Here is a 22,518-nt window from a genome sequence, read left to right on the forward strand (position 1 = left end):
GTACAAGCAGGATAACAGATTGGAAAGTGCTTTGAAAATTACAAAACGATATTCCTGTGTAAGAAGCTATCATCATTATCATTAGCCTTGTCGTTATTATTAATGTGACAGTGCTTGAAATGATGAGTTCTTCTTGCTCTGACATGTGAGCAGTGATAGAACAGAGTCTGTAGTTGGCTCATTGATGTTGATTTTCTAAGTCTAGAGGTGTTCAGCCAATCAACTCAGCATCCATTTATTAAGCCCTCTCACGTGCCAAATAGAGTCAGCCCTAGTGCCAAGTTCTGTGCTAGTTGCCAGGGTTATGAGAAGAATAGATGATGCATCCCTGTCCTTTAGGAGTTCAGAATCCACTGGAAAGAAATGCACTTACCTGACCTACCAAGATAATCAAGAAAAGAAAAATGAAATTCTGCCAGAAAGAAGGCAACATTCAGGACATTTTCTCAGGAGAGCATGACATTGAAAAGTGTAGGAATTTGCCACACACAGAAAGGAGGAAAGGACTCTCTGACATAGAGTAATGTTCTGGGCAGTCATATCCAGCTGGGGATGCCAGTGTGGCAGTTACCCAGAAGCGCAGTTGTTTAGAAGTCTATTCTTCTTCTGTGAAAGAAATCTGAAGATTTTCACCCAAAGCTGTTGAAGTGTCTCCATCTAGGTTCCTTGTGTCTTTCTGCTGTATCATGGCTACATGGCTCCCGTCCTCCAGGTTATCTCAGGATCCAAGGTGGCGACTGGAGGTCCATCCACCACATCTGAGTTCCAAACTGTGGGAAGGAGGAATGGAAGAAAGAAGGAAGGGTCGATGAATATTCTCTCAGCTGAGTTGCCTTCCCTTCAGCAGTCTTTCCAGAAGTCCCACATGTATCCACTTTGTTGTTCAGTTGCTAAGTCATGTCCAACTCTTTGCGACCCCATGGACTGCAGCACACCAGGCTTCCCTGTCCTTCATTATCTCCCAGAGATGCTCAAACTCATGTCTATTGAGTCAGTGATGCCATCCAACCATCTCATCCTCTGTCACTCCCTTCTCCTCCTGCCCTCAGTCTTTCCCAGCATCAGGGTCTTTCCCAAAAAGGCAGCTGTTCACATCAGGTAGCCAAAGTATTGGAGCTTCAGCTTAGCATCAGTCCTTGCAATGAATATTCATGGTTGATTTCCTTTAGGATTGACTGATTTGATCTCCTTTCTGTCCAAGGGACTCTCAAGAGTTTTCTCCACTTAAGAAATATTTATTGAGTGCCTATCATATGCCAGGCACTGGACTACAGCAGTGAACAAAACTGGAAAACTGCCTTCCTGGAACCTACATTCTAGTGGAGGGAGATAGAAAGAAATTAGGTAACTATATGGTGTATGAGATAGTATTGAGAATAAAGCAGAGAAGTGCAGAGAATAAAGCAGTGAAGGGTGATGGGGAGTGCTGGGGAGAGGAATATCACAATTTTAAAGAGCTGGCCAGGGGACTTCCTTGGCAGTCCAGTGGTTAAGACTCTGTGCTTCCAGTGCAAGGGATGTGGGTTCAAACCTTTATGTCATGTGGCGCAGCCACAAAATTTTTAAACTTTTTTAAATTAAAAAGAAGAGTTGGTCAGAGAAGTGTCACTGAGAAGGCGATATTGAGCTAAGTCCTGCAAGAAGTGACAAGGGAGCCATGAGGATGGGAGAATGCACACAGAGACCAATGTAATCGGACCAAAGTTAGCAAAGGGACAGTAGAGATCAGGGTCACAGAGGGCCGATTGGGGCAGGATGTGCAGGACCTTGGAGACTTGTAAGGACTGGGGCTTTTACTCTGAGTGATTCGGAAGGCAGTGATCTGTCCTGACTGTGTTTACTACTCTTTAACCAGATCTAGCTGCCTGGGAGGCTGGAAGGTATAGATCTTAGCTGGTGCCTTGATATTCTGGATAAACCCTGGGTTCCGTTACTTAAAAGGATCAGGTGGGAGGAATGAATTTTGGGTGCCACAGCTTTTTCCGCCTCATATGAGCTATGTGAACTTGGTTCCAAGTTACTTAAGTTTTCTGAACTTCAAATAATATTTGACCCACTGTGAATTTATAAAAGAAAAGATGAAGTATAAGACTTGGTGATGTTTCCCTGTATCTCTACAGTTCACAAATGGGTCACCCAGTATCAGTTGCATTCTGGCCAGAGATGCTAAGCTTTGGGGAAGGACAGATTTGATGTGGGGGTCAAGATGATACAACACAGGGCACATGAGGGGTCCTCTGTTAGGCAAGGGACCATTTTCTGGATCCCACTTGAGTTTAAACTTAGCAGTGTGTCTGGAACTGCTCCACCCTAAGCTCTAGGCAGAGACAATGAACAGGGCCATCCCATCATCAGGGCACAAATGCAAGCTTCTAGAAACCAGGAGGCTCCATGCTGAGGGTGAAGGCTCAAAGCTGAGCAAAGGGATGGACTGTGCCCAAGTACTGACCTTCACCATCGTGACCTGGTCACAACTGAGATATAAACCACGGCATGTCAGTTCTCATCAGTCAGAGCAGCGTGTGCCTCAAGAGCAGTGAGTCAGGGGTGAGAGGGCCTCGGAAGTGCGGCCGGAACTCCCTCCTTGGAGGGTCAGGGCAAGAAAGTGGAGAGAAGAAGGGAGATTTCACTCTTCAAAAGGACGTCTAGCCCTACTTTCTTTTTTTTAATTTTTAATTTAATTTTTATTTTATATTGGAATATAGTTGATTTATGGGCTTCCCAGGTGGTGCTAATGGTAAAGAACCCACCTGCCAATGCAGGAGACATAAGAGACGTGGGTTTGATCCCTGGGTCAGGAAGATCTCCTGGAGGTGAGCACAGCAACCCACTGCAGTATTCTTGCCTGGAGAATCCCATGGACAGAGGAGACTGGTGGGCTACAATCCATAGGGTTGCAAAGAATCATCCATGACTGAAGCAACTAAGCATGCACACATTGTTGATTTTACAGTATGTCTTGGTTTCAGATGAACAGCAAACTGATAGATACGCATATACATACACCCATTCTTCTCAGATTCTTTTCCCCTGTAGGTTATTACAGAATATCGAGTAGAGTCCCCTGTGCTCTGCAGTGTGCTTAGTCGTTCATCATTTCCGACTCTACGACCCCATGGACTGCAGCCCGCCAGGCTCCTGTGTCCATGGAGATTCTCCAGACAAGGACACTGGAGTGGGCTGCCATTCCCTTGTTTTAGTTGCAGTGGTATCTGTTATCCCAAACTCCTCATTTATCCCTCCCCCACAACTCCTCCCCTTTGGTAACCATAAATTTGTTTTCAAAGTCTGTGGGTCTGTTTTGTAAATAAGTGTATTTGCATCACTTTTTAGATTTGACACCTTAGTGATATGTGTGGTCTTTATCTTTGTATGAATTACTTTTCTTAGTATGATCATCTCTAGGTCTATACATGTTGCTGCAAATGGCATTATTTCACTCTGCAGTCCCAGTTTTTAACCAAATTTAGAGAGGTTTCCAGACCTGAATAGACCTGTCAGTCCCCAATCCCCATATCCTCCATAGCTAATCAGTGTCAGGGTCTCCCCACAGGTGCTGTGCCCTGGAATTAGGCCACTGATGAGCCAGCTCTCTGCGTATATGTGTTTATTTTTCTTTTTTCCAGAAAACCCACGGGAGTCGTGTTTCGATCCCGGTTCCATCAAGAACGGCACGCGAGTGGGGTCTGACCTGAAGCTGGGCTCCTCCATCACCTACTACTGCCATGGGGGCTACGAGGTGGAGGGCTCCTCAACCCTGAGCTGCATTCTGGGGCCTGATGGGAAGCCAGTGTGGAACCACCCCCGACCAGTGTGCACAGGTGGAGGAACGTGGGGCTGGGGCAGAGGCAGCGAGGACGCACAGAGAGGCGGAAGGGGCCAGGGGCTAGGGGAAGGGGCAGGCGGGACATGGTCCTCACAGGAGGGCTCCCTGGGCTCACTGTGAATGAGAAAGGCTGGCAATTCACCAGGTGTACCAGTCCCTGTCGACGTGGCATCCCTCTCAGATCACACAGTGTCCTTGTGCTGTGCTTAGTCGCTCAGTCGTGTCCAAGTCTTTGCAACCCCATGGACTGTAGCCTGCCAGGCTCCTCTATCCATAGGATTTCCCAGGCAAGAATAATGGAGTGGATTGCCATTTCCTTCTCCAGGGGATCTTCCCAACCCAGGGATTGAACCCGGCTCTTCTGCATTGCAGGCAGATTCTTTACTGTCTGAGACACCAGGGAAGGGGAGTTTAAAAATGACCCTGAGATGGTTCCCTGTCCTAGGGAAAACCCCTGCGAGTTCATATGGTTAGAACTAAGGCCACTGGGGTGGGCTAATTCCATGGGCATCTGGGTTAGCCATGGGACCCTGATGAGAGGGAGCGGATGGAGTGCCAGAACGTTGGGGGCATGGCAGCCACTTAAATTGAAACGATAAGAAGGCCCCTCACCCAGGTGAGAAGGGCTGGCTCTGCGGTCCACCCCTTGTGGGAGTGGGCACCATGGCTGGGTCACGTGAGCTGTCTGTCCCCAGTTGGCTATTTCGGGGAAGCCTCCACTCCTTAGCCACGCAGACACTGACTGCCCAGACCCAGAAGTCAACCGAGGGGCAGCAGACCATGTCCAGGTCCCACTGGTAGCAGCAGAGGTTCCTGAAGAGCTCCCCGAGGCTGGGCCTCCAGGGGCCATTGCCAGCATCACTGGTTAGAGGGCAAGGACTGGCAGGCACACAGGAGAGCCCTTGATAGCATCAGGGTGGGTTTCAGGCCATGTGCCAGGCCAGAGATGGATGTGCTTGGGCAGGACCAGGCAATGTTCCCAGAACTCCCTCCTCCACATTAATGGCTCCTCCACAGAGCATCCCCACCAGGCCAGAAGCTTAGGCTGGGAGTGAGCAGAACAGAGGCAGACAGCTGGTGAGAGGCCCCCAAGGTCACCTGGCCTCTACCTGATTTCTCTTTCAGCCCCCTGTGGGGGACAGTATGTGGGTTCAGATGGAGTGGTCCTGTCCCCCAACTACCCTCAGAACTACACCAGTGGACAGATCTGCCTGTATTTTGTCACCGTGCCCAAGGACTATGGTATGGATTTGTTTTGTGTGTTTGTTTATGTTTTCCAACTGCTTCCAATCCTCAAGCGCTTCCCAATTGCATCCCAATCCCACTCTCAACTGTATGGCTCCTATTGGGAAATGAACGGAGCAGTCTGAAGGGGGTAGTGAGACCCACTGGAACCAAGGGGTGGGGTGATAAGAGAGGAACCAGCCAAGACAGAGAGAAGGGGGGTACACCCAGGCCTCCCTAGCACAGCCCGGGTATGAATAGAGGTGCTGCAGACCCAGGCTGCCTGGAAACCCAGGAGAGAGTGGCAGCAGGGCAGGAAGAAATGAAGGAGTGGGATGGAGCTGGGCTTGAAAGTACAGGGGAGGAAACTGGGTGCCACGTTATCATTGGTAGGATGAGCAAGAAAAAAAATGGAGGAGTGGGTCAGTGCCCTGGGAAGGTAGAGGAGCCTCCAGATTCCAAGAGACCCAGGCAGAAAGAAGCCAGGCTTGTCACCTGGTTGGCAGTGGGCTAGTTAGGAGTCCAACAGCCCTGGAGGATTCAGGAAGTTCTTGAGGGGCACAAGCTGGTTGTACCTGGGCAATCAGTGACCAGCTGGACTGCTTTCTCCCTGAATCTGCTTGTCGGAAGAGGAACAACTGTTTCTAAACACGGTTGGCATTGGTAGGGTAAAGGGCATCTGTATGTCCTGACCATCTACAAGAGAGAGGGGGCAGCCCGCAGAGAACTGGCTGCTTACTCCCAAGAGACGGGATGGAGTAAGCATGGGGCAAGGCTGATCATTCACTAAACACTAATTTAACACCTCCTAGGGACCTCACACTCTTCTGGGAACCAGAGCTGCAGAGCTGAGACAGATGTGTTTTCTGCCCTCTGTAAACTCCCAGCCTCATCTACTCACAGCTCCCACCATCTGGCACCACCAGCTCCATGCCAGCACCTGCACATTAGTGTGTGTGCACACCCGCTCCCCAACACACTAGTGTGGCAGGAGCTTGTGACTTGTGGAATCAGAGCTAGGAAAGTACTGGAAGGTTCTCCAATCCCACCTGCCACCCAGTGCCTAGTCCCTAACAGGCGGGCATGCAGAGTATACTTAATTTCTCCAGAAATAAAGACCTCATGCCCTTGTAGGCACCCAGCCCCAGGCTGAGCAGTCTCCCTGAGCTGAAACCTGCACCTGAAGAGCTGGTTCTAGGCAGGGTCATGACCTGTCCTGAGCATCTTCTCTTTGTTAGTGATGCTAAGCCCAGGGATGAAGTGCAGATTTTTATCTTGGGTCTGAAATATTTGTCCCAAGCCTGAGTCCTTCTTTCATCCCCTATCTAAAGTGGCTTGCCTTGCTCTGTCATTTTTTTCCCCATTTCCTCTAAAATTCAATGCTCTCTGAAATTATCTTGTTTATCTATTTGCTTAAGAGTTGTTATTTTCATTTTGGACTGCCTCTTCCCACTAGAATGCACAGTGTGTGAACCTTGCCCATCCGGTTCACCTCCATAGGAGAGAGCATGGAAATACTTCTGCCATCACCCCTTTCCTCAGTGTCCATCTTCAGGATGCTGAAACAGGCTTTCCCTCTTGCTCCTCTGCCCGTGAGTTGAGAGCTCAGAGTCTCTAACACCACTCACCGCTATACTCATCATTGCAAATGCCTTTCTTTCCCCCAGGAAGTCAATTCCATGGCCCAAGTCCCTCCCCGCTCCAACATGCAACACACACAAACACACATGTGCACGCACACCTGACTTCCTACATGCTCAAGGCTTGAACCAAAATAAAGAAAGACCCACCCTGGTACTTGCTCTCAGATGCACCTGGCCAACTGGGAGATAAGTGCCAGCAGAATTTACCAGGGTCTGAAATGGAGCTGTGCCCCCCATGACCCCACAGTGTCAGCAACCCCACCCCTCCAGCAGTGACTGGCAGAGATTTGACGTTGAGGAAAGAGCCTGTATTAGCCATCAAATGGCAGAGTCCTTAAGTCTTACCTGAAAAGAGGCTCCTCAGGCCACGGTCCACCAGCTTTTCAGCCCCCTCCCATGAGCTAGCTGGCCTTGTGGAACTCGCTTAACCTATAAGCTTCAGTTCCTTTGTTTAAAATCGGGTATCTGCAAGAGTCAGGATTCAAGAAGATCGTATGCATTGCAAGCATGGTACCTGGCACATAGTAGGAGCTTCAGAAAAATCACTTTGCCTCTTCCCTTGGATCTGCCAGAGGGAAATGAGGTAGAGAGGTTTGCCTAACCAATGCAGTTGCTCCTTCCTCAGAGAGGGCTGCTACGCTTTCCTATTAACTGTGGGGGGTCTTGTAGCCAGGGGATGCCCTCAAAGGCTAGATCTTTGCAGGAGAAATGAAGGAAAATATGGGGTCCTGAGATCAACATGGAATACGGGGATGTTACGGAGAGCTCTTCCGTGTCCTAGAGTAGCTGCTGCTGCTGCAACCTGAGAAGGAATAGGGTTTAGCCTGGCTGCTGGGTGCAGCCCACCATGTCATCTCGAGCCCTGTGGGAGAGTTCTGGTTGGGCCTTTCCCACCTCCCCGTGTCCCTGTGCCCCGTGTCCAATCAGCCAGTGGAGAGGCTCAGCAAGCAGTTAGCCCCCATGAACCAACAAGCTCCACTGAGGCGGCCCTGTCCCTGGTCCGGGGCCCCCAGCCCACCGGGGCTTCCCCCACCCCTGAGCACGGCACCCCGTCTTCCCCCTGAGATCTCCACACCGCGTCTCTCTCTGCTCCACAGTGGTGTTTGGACAGTTTGCCTTCTTCCACACGGCCCTCAACGACGTAGTGGAGGTGCACGACGGCCACAACCAGCACTCTAGGCTCCTCAGCTCCCTCTCGGGCTCCCACACAGGTAACCCGGGCTGGGCCGACAGTGAGGGTGGGGCGGGGACATGGAGGGGAAGGGGGCGTGGCCACAGGGGAACCACCCCTTTGTGTCTGTCGGCTGCTAATATCCCCCACGTAGCAAAGAGTTTCAGTTACTTAGCTATTAAAAAGAATGCATTTGAATCAGTTCTAATGAGGTGGATGAAACTGGAGCCTATTATACAGAGCGAAGTAAGTCAGAAAGAAAAACACCAATACAGTGTATTAACGCATGCAGCTGCTGCTACTGCTGCTAAGTCTCTTCAGTCGTGTCCAACTCTGTGCGACCCCACAGACGGCAGCCCACCAGGCTCTGCCGTCCCAGGGATTCTCCAGGCAAGAACACTGGAGTGGGTTGCCATTTCCTTCTCCAATGCATGAAAGTGAAAAGTGAAAATGAAGTCGCTCACTCGTGTCCGACTCTTAGCGACTCCATGGACCACAGCCTACCAGGCTCCTCCATCCATGGGATTTTCCAGGCAAAATTACTGGAGTCGGGTGCCATTGCCTTCTCCAGTATTAACGCATACATATAGAATTTAGAAATATGGTAACATGACGAGACGGCAAAAGAGACACAGATGTAAAGAACAGACTTTTGGACTCTGTGGGAGAAGGCGAGGGTGCGATGATTTGAGAGAATAGCATTGAAACATGCATATTACCATATATGAAATAAATCACCAGTCCAGGTTCAATGCATGAGACAGGACGCTCAGGGCTGTTGCACTGGGATGACCCTGAGGGATGGGATGGGGAGGGAGGTGGGAGGGGGGTTCAGGATGGGGAACACACATACACCCATGGCTGATTCATGTGAATGTATGGCAAAAACCACCACAATATTGTAATATTGTAATTAGCCTCCAATTAAAATTAAAAAAAAGAAAGGCGCTTCAGAGGGTAAACTTCACCCCAGGCTGTGTCTACACCCCACCCCAAGTGGTGTAGTGTTCCCCTGTGGGTTGACATTGAGACCCAACATGTTTTTCTAATTATAAACACGTTGCATTTTCATTGTGGAAAACTTATAGAGGCAAGATAATTGCATAAAGGATTAAAATAAAAACCACCCAGAAAGAACCACTGAGAAGATGGAGTGTATCTCCTTCCAGTCTTTATATCTACTTAATCTTTTACATTTTTTATTGAACATAACAATACACATACTTTTATTAAAATGTTCACTGTGAGCATTCCTCTTTATTTTCCTCTATAATAGGATTTTTAAATCCTGTATAATAGTCTATCATAGTTATTTAAAAGTTATGTAATGAAGTTATGTAATGAATTCTCAATCAACATTTAGATTGTTTCTTATTTTTCACTCTCATTAATAGTAATTCAATATAGTATACATATATTTTTGTATACATCTCTGTTACCTTAGAATATCTGGAGTTGGAATTGCTAAGTTAAAGGAAATGTGTGATCTTTAAGGCTCTTTATAAAGATTGTTAAATATCGCTCTCTAAAGTTATTGCCACTTTGTTCCCCAATGTATAAGGCATGTTTTATTCTCACAAAAACTAGGTAATTAAGAAAATGAAAACATCATTTTGAAAAGTAAAATTGGTATCTCATTTTTTAATTTGCCCTTTTTAAATCACTAGTTAGGTTAACCTTTTATAAGGTAACTGTTGGCCCATATGGTTTTCATTTGTGAATATACTTGTAAGTTATTGTTGATTTTTCTATTAGCATTTGTTTTTTCAGTATTTAGTAAAGTTCCATATTATTATAAGCTATATATATCACATGCCATATAAACCTCTTGTCTATAGCATATGATATAAAAACCTTCCCTTACAGTTTGTCATTTGCCATTTACTTTTCTTCAGGGCATGTTTTAATGTCAGAAAATCTAAATTTACCATCTAAATCTATCAGTGATCAAAGATCAATCCATCTTTTATAAGTTTCTCCTTCACCTTTCTGATGACTAAATAAATATTCCTCTGTGTTTTCTTTTACTTCTTTTTTAGTTTCATTGTTTCTTTTAATACCTCTGGAATTTATTTCGATTTATTATTTGAAATAAGGAATATTTAACCAACATTCTTGCAAATTTAATCAGTTTCCCTAATGGAATTTTCAAAGTGCCAGATTTACATATATTTTTATAAAGTTAAAGGTATGTTTCTAGACTTTTTATATATTTCCAGTATGTCTGTTTATTCTATCAGTATCAAAAATCTTTAATTAGTATAACATTACAATAATGCTTAACACTATGATAACTTTAAACATATGGTACTGTAAATTCCTGTTATCATTCTTGGTTTTGAATTTTTATTGCCTATTCTTACTTAATTTTCCCTCCAAATAACTTTTAGAAATATTGCATCAGAATTTTCATCAGAATTCTAATAAACTTATAGATTAATTGGAGGAGAACTTACATCTTCATAATAGTAACTCTATTTCCCATCAAGAATATGGTATGTCTCTCTATTTATTATTTTCTAAAAGAAAAAAAAACCCTCTGGAAAGGTGGTATCATTTTCATTTTGGCAATATACATTTTTTTTTAACTTTATACCTAGAAATTTCAAGGAAATATTTGCTGTTGCTACTATAAGTGAGTCTTCCCCTTCCCCCGCTGCTGTTATATTTTCTAACCAGTCTTTGCTGGTATATTAAAAGACTGGTATTTGGAGTGTATTCATATTGTAAAGTCATTGACCCCTCCATAATTATGCTAGCACTACCCAACGATTCTCCTGGGTCCTCTAGGCAAGAAGCAATATCATCTGCAAATAAATCTGTCTCATTATTTTATCTCTTCTCAGTGGTTTTTCTTTTCTTTTCTCCCATGGTTATTGGTCTAATCAGGTATATTACCTTAACATCAACATTGATATTTTATGTTAGTAAAAAAAATCCATTTTGTAATTATTTTAAATGTAACACCATAGCTTACATAACATCCTATGACAACGTTTAGTCTCCTTTGAATTAGTGGTTATACACAACAACAAAATAATCTGAAGAAAAACAGGAGAGATATCATAAAACAAAAGCAGAGGATAATTAATTGGAAAATAATAACAAACTCCACAGACTGAATGCTATATTCATTGTTGCCCTTTTTTCTCAACTGGACCAGAGGTTTTATAGTGTTTAGTTTGTTTTGTTTTATTTGCCTCATTTGATTTTTTATTGCTTCTATTCAGTTCAGTTCAGTCGCTCAGTCATGTCCAACTCTTTGCAACCCCACAAATCGCAGCACGCCAGGCCTCCCTGTCCATCACCAACTCCCGGAGTTCACTCAGACTCACGTCCATCGAGTCAGTGATGCCATCCAGCCATCTCATCCTCTGTCATCCCCTTCTCCTCCTGCCGCCAATCCCTCCCAGCATCAGAGTCTTTTCCAATGAGTCAACTCTTCACATGAGGTGGCCAAAGTACTGGAGTTTCAGCTTTAGCATCATTCCTTCCAAAGAAATCCCAGGGCTGATCTCCTTTAGAATGGACTGGTTGGATCTCCTTGCAGTCCAAAGGACTCTCAAGAGTCTTCTCCAACACCACAGTCCAAAAGCATCAATTCTTTGGCGCTCAGCTTTCTTCACAGTCCAACTCTCACATCCATACATGACCACAGGAAAAACTAAAGCCTTGACTAGACAGACCTTTGTTGGCAAAGTAATGTCTCTGCTTTTGAATATGCTATCTAGGTTGGTCATAACTTTTCTTCCAAGGAGTAAGCATCTTTTAATTTCATGGCTGCAGTCACCATCTGTAGTGATTTTGGAGCCCCAAAAAATAAAGTCTGACACTGTTTCCACTGTTTCCCCATCTATTTCCCATGAAGTGGTGGGACCGGATGCCATGATCTTCGTTTTCTGAATGTTGAGTTTTAAGCCAACTTTTTCACTCTCCTCTTTCACTTTCATCAAGAGGCTTTTTAGTTCCTCTTCACTTTCTGCCATAAGGGTGGTGCCATCTGCATATCTGAGGTTATTGATACTTCTCCCAGCAGTCTTGATTCCAGCTTGTGCTTCATCCAGCCCAGCGTTTCTCATGATATGTCAATTCTTCTGTAGACTTTATTGTTTTCTAATTAATTGACCCGTGTTTCATAAAGTCTCTCCTTTTTTTTCCTTCATTTTGTTCTTCTTGTTCTAACTCTCTGAATTGAGAGTTTTGTTTGTTATTTTCTCCATGTAGTAAAGAAGCATGTTTACAGCATATCAGTTCAGTTCAATTCAGTTGTGTCCGACTCTTTGCAACCCCTTGGACTACAGCATGCCAGGATTCCCTGTCCATCACCAACTCTCAGAGCTTACTCAAACTCATGTCCATTGAGTCGGTGATGCCATCGAACCATCTCATCCTCTGTTGTCCCCTTCTCCTCCCACCTTCAATCTTCCCCAGCATCAGGGTCTTTTCCAATGAGTCAGTTCTTTGCATCAGGTGGCCAAAGTATTGGAGTTTCAGCTTCAGCATCAGTCCTTCCAATGAATATTCAAGACTGATTTCCGTTAGGATGGACTGGTTGGATCTCCTTGCAGTCCAAGGTACTCTCAAGAGTCTACTCCAACACCACGGTTCAAAAGCATCAACTCTTTGGCGCTCAGCTTTCTTTATAGTCCAACTCTCACATCCATACATGACTACTGGAAAAACTATTGCTTTGACTATACGGACCTTTGCTGGCAAAGTAATGTCTCTGCTTTTTAATATGCTGTCTAGGTTACAACATATATATTCACATTTAAACATAGTTTTGGCTCCATGCCGTAAATTTTGATATGTACTGTTTTCATCATCATTACTCTCTAATAATCTGTGATCATGATTTATTCTTTCTGCACAAGAGTTATTTAAGGATATCTCTCTTCTTTTCCCCCATGAACTTGGATATTATTATTTTTACATTTAAACATTTGTGTTAATTTCTATTTTTATTGCCAGTCTGTACCATTTCTACTCTAGAGATTAAATGAGGTCATCTCAGTAGCCAAAGACATTCTTTTTAATTCCCTAAGTATCTGAGAAGAATGTGTGTTCTTTGTCATGTAGAAAGTCCACATAGAGGGAAAAGGTGAGCATAGGCTCTATGGTCACCCTTTTGTTGTTGTTCAATCACTCAGTCCTGTCCAACTCTTTGAGACCCCATCAACTGAAGCACAGCAGGCTTCCCTGTCCTTTACTATCACCCAGAGTTTGTTCAAATTCATGTCTGTTTAGTCGGTGATGCCATCCAACCATCTCATCCTCTGTCGTCCCCTTCTCCTGCCCTCAATCTTTCCCAGCATCAGGGTCTTTTCCACTGAACTGGCTCTTCGCATCAGGTAGCCAAAGTATTGGAGCTTCATCTTCAGCATCAGTCCTTCCAGTGAATATTTAGGACTGATTTCCTTTAGGATGGACTGGTTTGGTCACACTGCCTGGTCTCTATTCCCAGCTTTCCCACTTGCTTGGTCGGTGCCTGCGGTCATAGTGCTTGGCCACTCTGAGCATCAGTTTCCTCAAGTGTGAAGTGCAAAAAGTAAATGTTCTACTCTTAGAGTTACTGTTAGGATTAAATAAGCTATGTAGTCGCCATTAGATACTCAGTTTTATTGTTCAAACCCAATATATTAGTGGTTTTCAATGAAGTGAAACAACCCCACACATACACACTCAACCAAGAAGGTAAATTGGGATTTTGGAGGGTAGGGATTTGGAAGGTAAATCGGGATTGCTTTCAAAATCTCATGATAGATAAAAGTGTAACCATAGATATAGAAGTATAGTATGCTGCTGCTGCTAAATCGCTTCAGCCGTGTCCAACTCTGTGCGACCCCATAGATGGCAGCCCACCAGGCTCCCCCGTCCCTGGGATTCTCCAGGCAAGAACACTGGAGTGGGTTGCCATTTCCTTCTCCAATGCATGAAAGTGAAAAGTGAAAGTGAAGTCGCTCAGTCGTGTCTGACTCTTTGCAACCCCATGGACTGCAGCCTACCAGGCTCCTCCATCCATGGGATTTCCCAGGCAAGAGTACTGGAGTGGGGTGCCATTGCCTTTCCCGGAAGTATAGTATAGGTACAGGTAGAAAGATAGGTATACATATGGAGCCTATAGACAAATATGGATATAGAAATAGAGATGGATAGAGATGTAAATAACCGATGGAAATAGAAACAGAGTTAGACATAGATGATTGATAGACGGACGGATGGATGGATGGATAGATAGATACATGATTAATAGAAGTATAGGACGTATATATATTAATATCAACATCCTCAGATTGTCTCTTATGTAGAGAAAAACTGATGAGGAGCCGCTGGTGATGATGGGAGTGAACTGTGTCCCTGTCCCTAAGGCTGTCAGGGGAGGAAAAGAAAAGCTTGAGGATCGCTACTCAGCAGTCTTCAGATATGTCAATGAGAACATTGTGTGAAAGTATCTGCTACCACAATTGTGCTATCTTGCTGTCTTTTTTTGTGTTTGTATATGTTTGCCTCATTTATCTTTCCTCATTTTCTTTGAGAGTCTTCTTCTTTTAAAAGGAAGTTTACTTGTTTTATCAGTGAAGCGTGTGATAACCTTGTTTTGTTCATTCTGGGGTTTTGTTTGTTTTGTTTTGCTTTTGCTTCTTCACCCTTCCATTCATACCTGACCCATATCTCATTCCCAAATTTTGTTGATATATCCATGCCTTATCAGTGTTATTAGTAATTATTTTCTAATTATGGACTTCTTTCCCAAGAACAAGGTTCTCCGTTTGCATTTAGTGTTACCTCCCTAACAATAATTAATTGGGTTGGACTACGTTTTGCTAGTTGTCTTTGTCCCTGATGCCTTTTGATTTCCCCACTTTTGTTCCTTTTTTAAAAGTCAGGCTCCTGACTGCAGTACTTTCTGTCACCTTGCATGTATGAGAATGTCTTTCCTTTGATGTATTGTATAAATGACAACTTGATTATAAATCAAATTATGGGTCAGCAACTTATTTCATAAAAAACCACAGTGGTTTCTTTATTCCCATAGTTAATGTTATGGATGAGTTGATGTCCAGTCTAATTCTTTGTCCTTGTAGGCAATCCATGTTTTTGTCTTTTAAAAACCTTTCATATTTCTCTTTATTTTTAAAATTGAAAAGGCTAGCAGGACGTGTTGTGGTGGAAATCGCTTTTCATTACTTAGATGCAGCCCTTTGTGAGCAGTTTCACCTAAAACCTCAAATCTTTCTTAAGCTTAGAATGTTGTCTTCCTTCTTAAATTATTTTTTCTCCTTCAGTTTCTCATCTTCTCTCTCTAGAATTCCTAATATATGCATATCGGATTTTTTCCCCCGTATCTCTTCCATGTAACTTGTCATTCCTCTCATTAGTTTAATCCCCTCGTCCTTTTTCTGTGGATTCTGGAAGAATTTCCCAACTTTAATCTCCACTTTTCTGTTTGATTTCTGCAGAATCTAGTTCTATGTGGTGCTGCTGTCATCTCTCTGTGGCCTTTATTGATCTCAGATCTGACCTTTGACACATTTCCTCCTCTACTTTCAGAGATACAATGCTAGAATTTCATCTTGTGACAACTGCGATTGAAAATCTTCTGAGATTTTTCACCTGTTCTTTGTTGTAGTTCACATAAAGATATTTGCTTTGACTTCTGTGAGTTCTCTTCCCTTAAACCTTTGGAATCTTTTCTTATGTCCAGGGATTTTACTGTGAGCTTATCCCTGGAGATGGAGATTGCTATGTCCAGGACTGAAAGTTGAAACGGGATCAGGGAGAGATTATGGAGGTCCTTCTCCACATATACCAGGTGGCTCAGACAGTAAAGAAACTACCTGCCATGCAGGAGACCCGGGTTCAATCCCTGGGTCAGGAAGATCCTCGGGAGAAGGAAGTGGCTACCCACTCCAGTGTTCTTGCCTGGAGAATTTCATAGACAGAGGAAACTTGTGGGCTACAGTCCAGAGGGTCATAAAGAGTTGAACATGACTGAACGACAACACTTTCACGCCACATATATCCAGCTGGGAGTATGGAAAAGTTGAGTTTGTTCTGCTCACATTTATTGAAAGGAGGAACTTAGAGATGGTGGTGAAAATCAAGAAAAGCTTTTCTTCAAGAGTTTCTTTTTGCTTTGGCAGCCAGAAGTTAGCTGGGGAAGTAATTCCTAGGCTCAGCCATCTGAGACCTCTGTAAATCTAAATGTGTTGTGAAAAAGGGTCTCTAATCCCCATGACCAAGAATATCACATGGGCTTTCTGGAAGCACTGCTGGGCCCTAAATGTGCCTCCCAAAGCCTCCTTGGCTGGTTCCAATGTCAAACCCTGCTGCAGTAGAGATATAGCCCGGCTTTCTGTTTACAGCCCTGCTTCCCTTCTGAGGGTGGGTCAGCAGACATTCCCAGGGGTCCCTAAGGTTGTGGAGGGGCAGCATGCAGAGTGGTCTTGCCATTGCCCATCACCCCACTTTCTCCAAGAGCTTCCACAGGAAGGTGATGGTGAGCAGGACTCCACCTCACAGTTGCAGGTCCATCTGGACCACATCAAGCAGAAGACACACCTTTTTCTTCTGATATAAAGGCTGTTGGGCTTCCTTAGCTTCCTGTGCCTGTGCAGACTTTCCCCAGTGTATACGCCCTGCTTTGCCTGGTATAGTCCCAGCTTTCATTTGGTTGTCTCAGAATAATAATTATTAATAACATGCCTTTGACTCTCAGAAGTGCCCTAGTGTGAGCAATAAATTATATGATCTCTCTGGTTATCAGTCACTTCACAGGGCATCTGGGAAAAGCCTGGGATGCTCTCTGATGATTACATCACCCTCCTTCCCAGAACTTGGGGCCTTTTTGCTTGTTTGTTGTTATCAGATTGACATCAGTTTTCTAAGTAAACCACCAGTCACTTTGGTAATGGCCAATCTCCCCGTCCCTGTGGGTCAACATGTCTTTAGAAGCTTTCTCCTTTCTAAGCAGATCATTTGATCCTTCTTAACTTTTCTTTCTTGATCTATAGACTGTGGGTACTGAGTGCTAACCTTGCATTGATATAGGTCAACATAAGACAATAGGTGTGAGAGCTTTCTGTAAACTTTAAAGTACAGTATAAATGTGAGGTTTTATTTCAGGAAGACCTGGGAAGTGGAAGGGGTTGCTGTGTGGGGTGTGGGTAGCCCTTCTGTCCTGGCCTGGATATTACCTACCAGGCCCGACTGACTGCTGGACTCACCATCTTCCTCTTCTCCTCATCCCTTATCTTGGCAGGAGAATCGCTGCCCTTGGCCACCTCCAATCAAGTCCTCGTTAAGTTCAGTGCCAAAGGCCAAGTACCAGCCAGAGGCTTCCACTTTGTTTACCAAGGTATGCAGGATGTGATGTGGGAGGTGTGAAGGCAATCTCCATCTTCGGGGATCAAGGAGAACAGGGACCTTTGACCTCCCCCCAGTCTGAGCCTCATTCTTATGGTGTTTGTGGAGCAATTCCCTGAAATTCAGTTGAATTTTATACATTCAATATAGACAATTCTTGGACCCAACTCCATATTGGATAAAGGGAGAAATCAGAGAAGGGAAGCTAATTTGTGCCCTCCCCCACTCCCCATTGTGTGGCACAGTCCTCATGGCATTGAGAGGACCAGTCCAGGCCTCTTACCTAGACCTTCTCCCATGGAGTATGGCTTTGTCTGCAAGGCCTGTAAAGGTCCAGGAAAAACATGGGCTTTAAAGTGAGCTGGACATGGATTTGAACCCCAGCCCTGGCACTGTCTAACTGGGCACCAGCTACTCCCCCTCTCAGAGGCCCAGTTTGCTCACCTATAAAATCAGGGTGACCATGTCACCTCACAGAGTAGCTGGTGCGAAGCGGGTAATCAGTGTCTGTTCCCCTCCTTACGGCCCTGAAAGGCCAAGTCTCGGAGCAGCCTAGCCTTCCCCTGCAGGCCCCAGCCTCTCTTTGCTGAGGAGAGTGTCCACTCTCCTGGGGCTCGGGTTCCAAGTGAGGTCCTGTATATTCCACTGCCCAGAAGGAGCTGCACTGCCCTGTGTAGGGGTAATCCTGCCCCGGAGACACCCTTCCTGGGCCTGGGGGTCAAAGGTCCTATCGCCCCCTGTAGGTGGGGAAGGGAAATTCAGGTCTGTGAGAGCAGGGCCCTGGGCAGGGTCCTAGGGGACATCGGACCCTACTGTGCAAGGGGCTTCATTGGGAAGGCGAAGAGCACAACTGAGCCTAAAGGCTCGGCCTGTGGCTCTTACTGTTTTCCGTAGTTTACAGAAGCTGTGCTACCTGGCATGTCCGACTGTATTTCAGGAAGATGGGCTTCATCCTAGAAAGCCCCCTACCCCCGTCCTAAGGGAAAGCACCCAGAGCCTCTCAGAGTCCCACCCCATTCCAGCCCCGCGATGTGTCCATTCCCGGACCCGTTTCTAGAGGGGTGAGGCCTGCCCCTCAGCACCCCTGTTCCCTGCAGCGGTGCCCCGAACCAGCGCCACGCAGTGCAGCTCAGTGCCAGAACCCCGCTACGGCCGGAGGCTGGGCAGTGACTTCTCCGTGGGGGCCATCGTCCGCTTCGAATGCAACTCTGGCTATGCCCTGCAGGGCTCCCCAGAAATTGAGTGCCTCCCCGTTCCTGGGGCCTTGGCCCAGTGGAATGTCTCAGCACCAACGTGTGTGGGTGAGTCCTGGACAACCAGGGCTTGGGGGAGAGGGTGGCCAGCAAATACCCAGCAAGACACACGAGCTCTGCCTGCCAGGGTAACTTGAGAGAGTGGGTGGCCCCTTCCAGGTCAACCCGTGTCCCATGAGTGGGTATGAAGGGGCAATGGGAGCTGCTGATCAGGCGGGAGGGCAGGGGTTGGGGGGGTGGGGTGCAGGGCAGAGTCCAGGTCCCTGAGGAAGGGTTGTAGGGGGACCACCCAGGGGAGGGGGGCGGGGCTGTGCCCGTGGGCGGAGCCAGCAGGGGGCGGAGTCACAGCGAGGCTGGAAGCCCTAGGCAGGGCCTGCTCCCTGCGAACCCACCCAGACGAAAGCTGCCTCTCTCCCAGTGCCCTGTGGCGGAAACCTCACGGAGCGCAGGGGCACCATCCTGTCCCCCGGCTTCCCTGAGCCCTACCTCAACAGCCTCAACTGTGTGTGGAAGATCATGGTCCCGGAAGGCGCTGGCATCCAGGTAGGAGCCAGGGGGAGACTTCGCAGCCTGTCTCCAGCCCCTCAGGGCAGGGACGCAGTGGAGGCCCACAGTCAGAAAAACACAACAGCTCCCAGCTCAGGAAAAATGAGGTGTGGGAGCTGGCTGGGCCGTCGGGGAAGTCGCCGAGAGGAGGATGTGGGCCTGGAGGTGGAGTGTGAAGCCTGGGAGGAGTCACAGGAGGTGTTTTTCAAGTGAAGGGTACTGTTCTTAAGATTTTTCTGGGAGTTGGGAGAGGAGGCATTGCAGGTGAGGGGAAGGCGCAAACCGACAGGCACCCCCTCACACACATCGGGGGTGTTGCGCCCGCAGCCCGAGGCAGCAGCAGAATCGGGGCCAGACTGGTGCGTGCGGATGCGAGCAGGTGGAGGACCCCCAGGACGGCTGCTGCTCCTGGGAGGAGGGGGACAGCCCGCAAGGCCGACAGAGAGAAACCACAGGGACTCCCGGTGGACAGGTCCACCCAGGGGTGGGTTACTGGCTGGCAGCTGCAGGATGTCTGGAGACAGGACAGTTGGGAAACTCAAGGAGTATTGGAGAGATGAGGAGGAGGCTAGTCACCCCAAAGTAGCCCTACACCCTGGACTGTCCTTTCCTGCTTCTCTGCCTGACAAAGCACCCCACTGTCATGCAACCATCCCACCTCTCTCTCCCTCAATGAACTCCTTGGGAACAGGGATCGCATCTTCCTTTTATCAGAGTTCCCAGCACAGTGTGATCCGGATGAGGTGCTCAGTAATTGAATTAACTACATGAAAGGAGGAGGGGGAAGGGAGTGGGGAAGAGAGGGTTGCCTAACAGTTCACTCCCCCTGCCTTCCCAGATTCAAGTCGTCAGTTTTGTCACAGAGCAGAACTGGGACTCCCTGGAAGTGTTTGATGGTGCAGACAACACTGTTACCATGCTGGGGAGCTTCTCAGGTGAGACGGGCTCCCAGGGACCTGGACTCGCGGGGCAGCGGCAGAATTATTATTATCATTATTGAAATGGGATTCATATGCCGTAAAATTTATCATTTTTAAGTGTACAATTCAGTGGGTTTTAGTATATTCACAAGGTTCTATGACCATCACCACTATCCAATTCAAGGACATTGGCATCAGCCCCAAAAGAAACCAGGTACCCATCTGTACACACTCACCATTGTCCTGTTCACCACCACCCCCTGGCAACGACTAACATACTTTCTGTCTCTTTGGATTTGCTTGTTTCAGACATTTCATCTAAGTGGAGTCCTACAATTTATGGCCTTCTAGGTCTGGCTTCTTTCATTCAGTGTAATGTTTTCAAGGGTCGACCCTTCACTGTGTGGACAGACCACATTTCATTCATCCACTCATCAGTTGAAGGACATTTGGTTGTTTCCACTCATTGGCTAATTATGAATAATGTTGCTGTGGACATTCACATACAAGTTTCCACAGGAACATGTTTTCAAGTCTCTTAGGTATATGTATACCTAGGAGTGGAATTCCTGGGTCATATGGTGATTCTGTATATAATTGTTTTGAAGGACTGCCAGCAGACTGGCCACACCATTTTCCATTCCAGCAGTGGACTTCTAAGTATAGTGTATGATTTTGCCCAAAGGCCAGGGCAATTTATCTCCGTCTCGTAGGCCCCAGAACTCCCTGTTGCCAAGATCTAGGAGTGAGTCGCATGCCCCAGGTAAACTGTCTACAGTGCCTGGATGGCCCAGTGAATTATTCATGTCAGAATCACTTTGAAGACACCTGGCAGGGGACCACACTCATAGGCCCCCGAAGGAGGTCACCTGCTGCTGGCATGTGGTGTGGTCACTGCTCTTTTGCTAGAAGTGGTTCAGAGTGTCTCCTCCTGTAGGTATTAGAGACCCCGCACTCTGAGGGGAGCTAATTTGTCATTCAGTGGGCTTGATAGCTGGGACACGTGGGGACCTCGGGATCAGAACCCCAACAAGTTGCAACAGGGGTGGTGCCCAGGGGTGGGAGAGGCTAAGCCTGATTGGTCCCTGTTTCCTTGCCCAGGAACAACCGTGCCTGCCCTACTGAATAGCACCTCCAACCAGCTCTACCTGCATTTCTACTCAGACATCAGTGTGTCTGCAGCCGGCTTCCACTTGGAGTACAAAAGTGAGAATCCAGGGTCTCAGAGTGTGCAGGGTTCAGGGTGGGAACTGACAGGGCCTGAGTTCCCCATGAGGAACCGGGGGTTGTTCTGGGGCTGTGTGTTCTCTACCCTGCTGAAGCCTCACACAGACCTAAATGAGGATGCTCAAGCTCAGAGAAGGTCAGAAACAGCCAGGAAGCAGTGAAGCCAGGGTTCTCACCCAAGGGTCTGTTATGCAGAAACCTGTGTGCTCCCTCTGAGTCCCCACAGGAACGGGAAGGGGCCCAGGATATTATTTAGAGAATAATGGAGGTGTAAGGTGCTCTGGTCTAAAAGCTGGCCTCTCTGAGCTCTGGTCAGTGATGCAGCTGTCCTTGAATTTCCTCTTCTTGTTGCAGACTTTACTCCTCTCCCATCAGATTTCTCCCTCCATCCTCAAAACCTTACATCCTGGCTTCCAGCATCCCCAAGTGATCACAACTAAAAGCCCTCGAAGAAAAGGGTTACAGGGAGAGAGAGAAGTACAAACTATTGGGCATAAGATAGGCTCAAGGATGTATTGTACAACACGGGGAATACAGCCAATATTTTATAATAATTGGAAGTGAAAGATCAGATCAGTTGCTCAGTAGTGTCCAACTCTTTGCGACCCCATGAATCGCAGCATGCCAGGCCTCCCTGTCCAACACCAACTCCCAGAGTTCACTGAGACTCACGTCCATCGAGTCAGTGATGCCATCCAGCCATCTCGTCCTCCGTCGTCCCCTTCTCCTCTTGCCCCCAATCCCTCCCAGCATCAGAGTCTTTTCCAATGAGTCAACTCTTCGCATGAGGTGGCCAAAGTACTGGAGTTTCAGCTTTAGCATCATTCCTTCCAAAGAAATCCCAGGGCTGATCTCCTTCAGAATGGACTGGTTGGATCTCCTTGCAGTCCAAGGGACTCTCAAAAGTCTTCTCCAACACCACAGTTCAAAAGCATCAATTCTTCGGCACTCAGCCTTCTTCACAGTCCAAATCTCACATCCATACATGACCACAGGAAAAACCAAAGCCTTGACTAGACCGACCTTTGTTGGCAAAGTCATGTCTCTGCTTTTGAATATGCTATCTAGGTTGGTCATAACTTTTCTTCCAAGGAGTAAGCATCTTTTAATTTCATGGCTGCAGTCACCATCTGCAGTGATTTTGGAGCCCAGAAAAGTAAAGTCTGACACTGTTTCCACTGTTTCCCCATCTATTTGCCATGAAGTGGTGGGACCGGATGCCATGATCTTCGTTTTCTGAATGTTGAACTTTAAGCCAACCTTTCCACTCTCCACTTTCACTTTCATCAAGAGGCTTTTTACTTCCTCTTCACTTTCTACCATAAGGGTGGCGTCATCTGCA

The 22,518-nt window shown here is 46.6% G+C and overlaps 1 protein-coding gene across 1 annotated transcript in view; it reads left to right on the top strand.

Moving 5' to 3' along the window:
* The window catches only part of CSMD2 (CUB and Sushi multiple domains 2), a 689,054-nt gene that overhangs the window by 550,272 nt on the left and 116,264 nt on the right, over positions 1 to 22,518 (top strand). Inside the window, exons 30-37 of the mRNA XM_070786891.1 lie at positions 3,627 to 3,821; positions 4,952 to 5,068; positions 7,791 to 7,904; positions 17,127 to 17,222; positions 18,328 to 18,531; positions 18,902 to 19,026; positions 19,868 to 19,964; positions 21,051 to 21,155. Coding sequence (XP_070642992.1) covers positions 3,627 to 3,821; positions 4,952 to 5,068; positions 7,791 to 7,904; positions 17,127 to 17,222; positions 18,328 to 18,531; positions 18,902 to 19,026; positions 19,868 to 19,964; positions 21,051 to 21,155 — 1,053 coding nt within the window. The remainder of the gene's footprint in view (positions 1 to 3,626; positions 3,822 to 4,951; positions 5,069 to 7,790; positions 7,905 to 17,126; positions 17,223 to 18,327; positions 18,532 to 18,901; positions 19,027 to 19,867; positions 19,965 to 21,050; positions 21,156 to 22,518) is intronic.

The sequence above is a fragment of the Bos indicus genome, chromosome 3 (genome assembly GCF_029378745.1).
Source record: "Bos indicus isolate NIAB-ARS_2022 breed Sahiwal x Tharparkar chromosome 3, NIAB-ARS_B.indTharparkar_mat_pri_1.0, whole genome shotgun sequence".
NCBI classification, from domain to species: Eukaryota; Metazoa; Chordata; class Mammalia; order Artiodactyla; family Bovidae; genus Bos; species Bos indicus.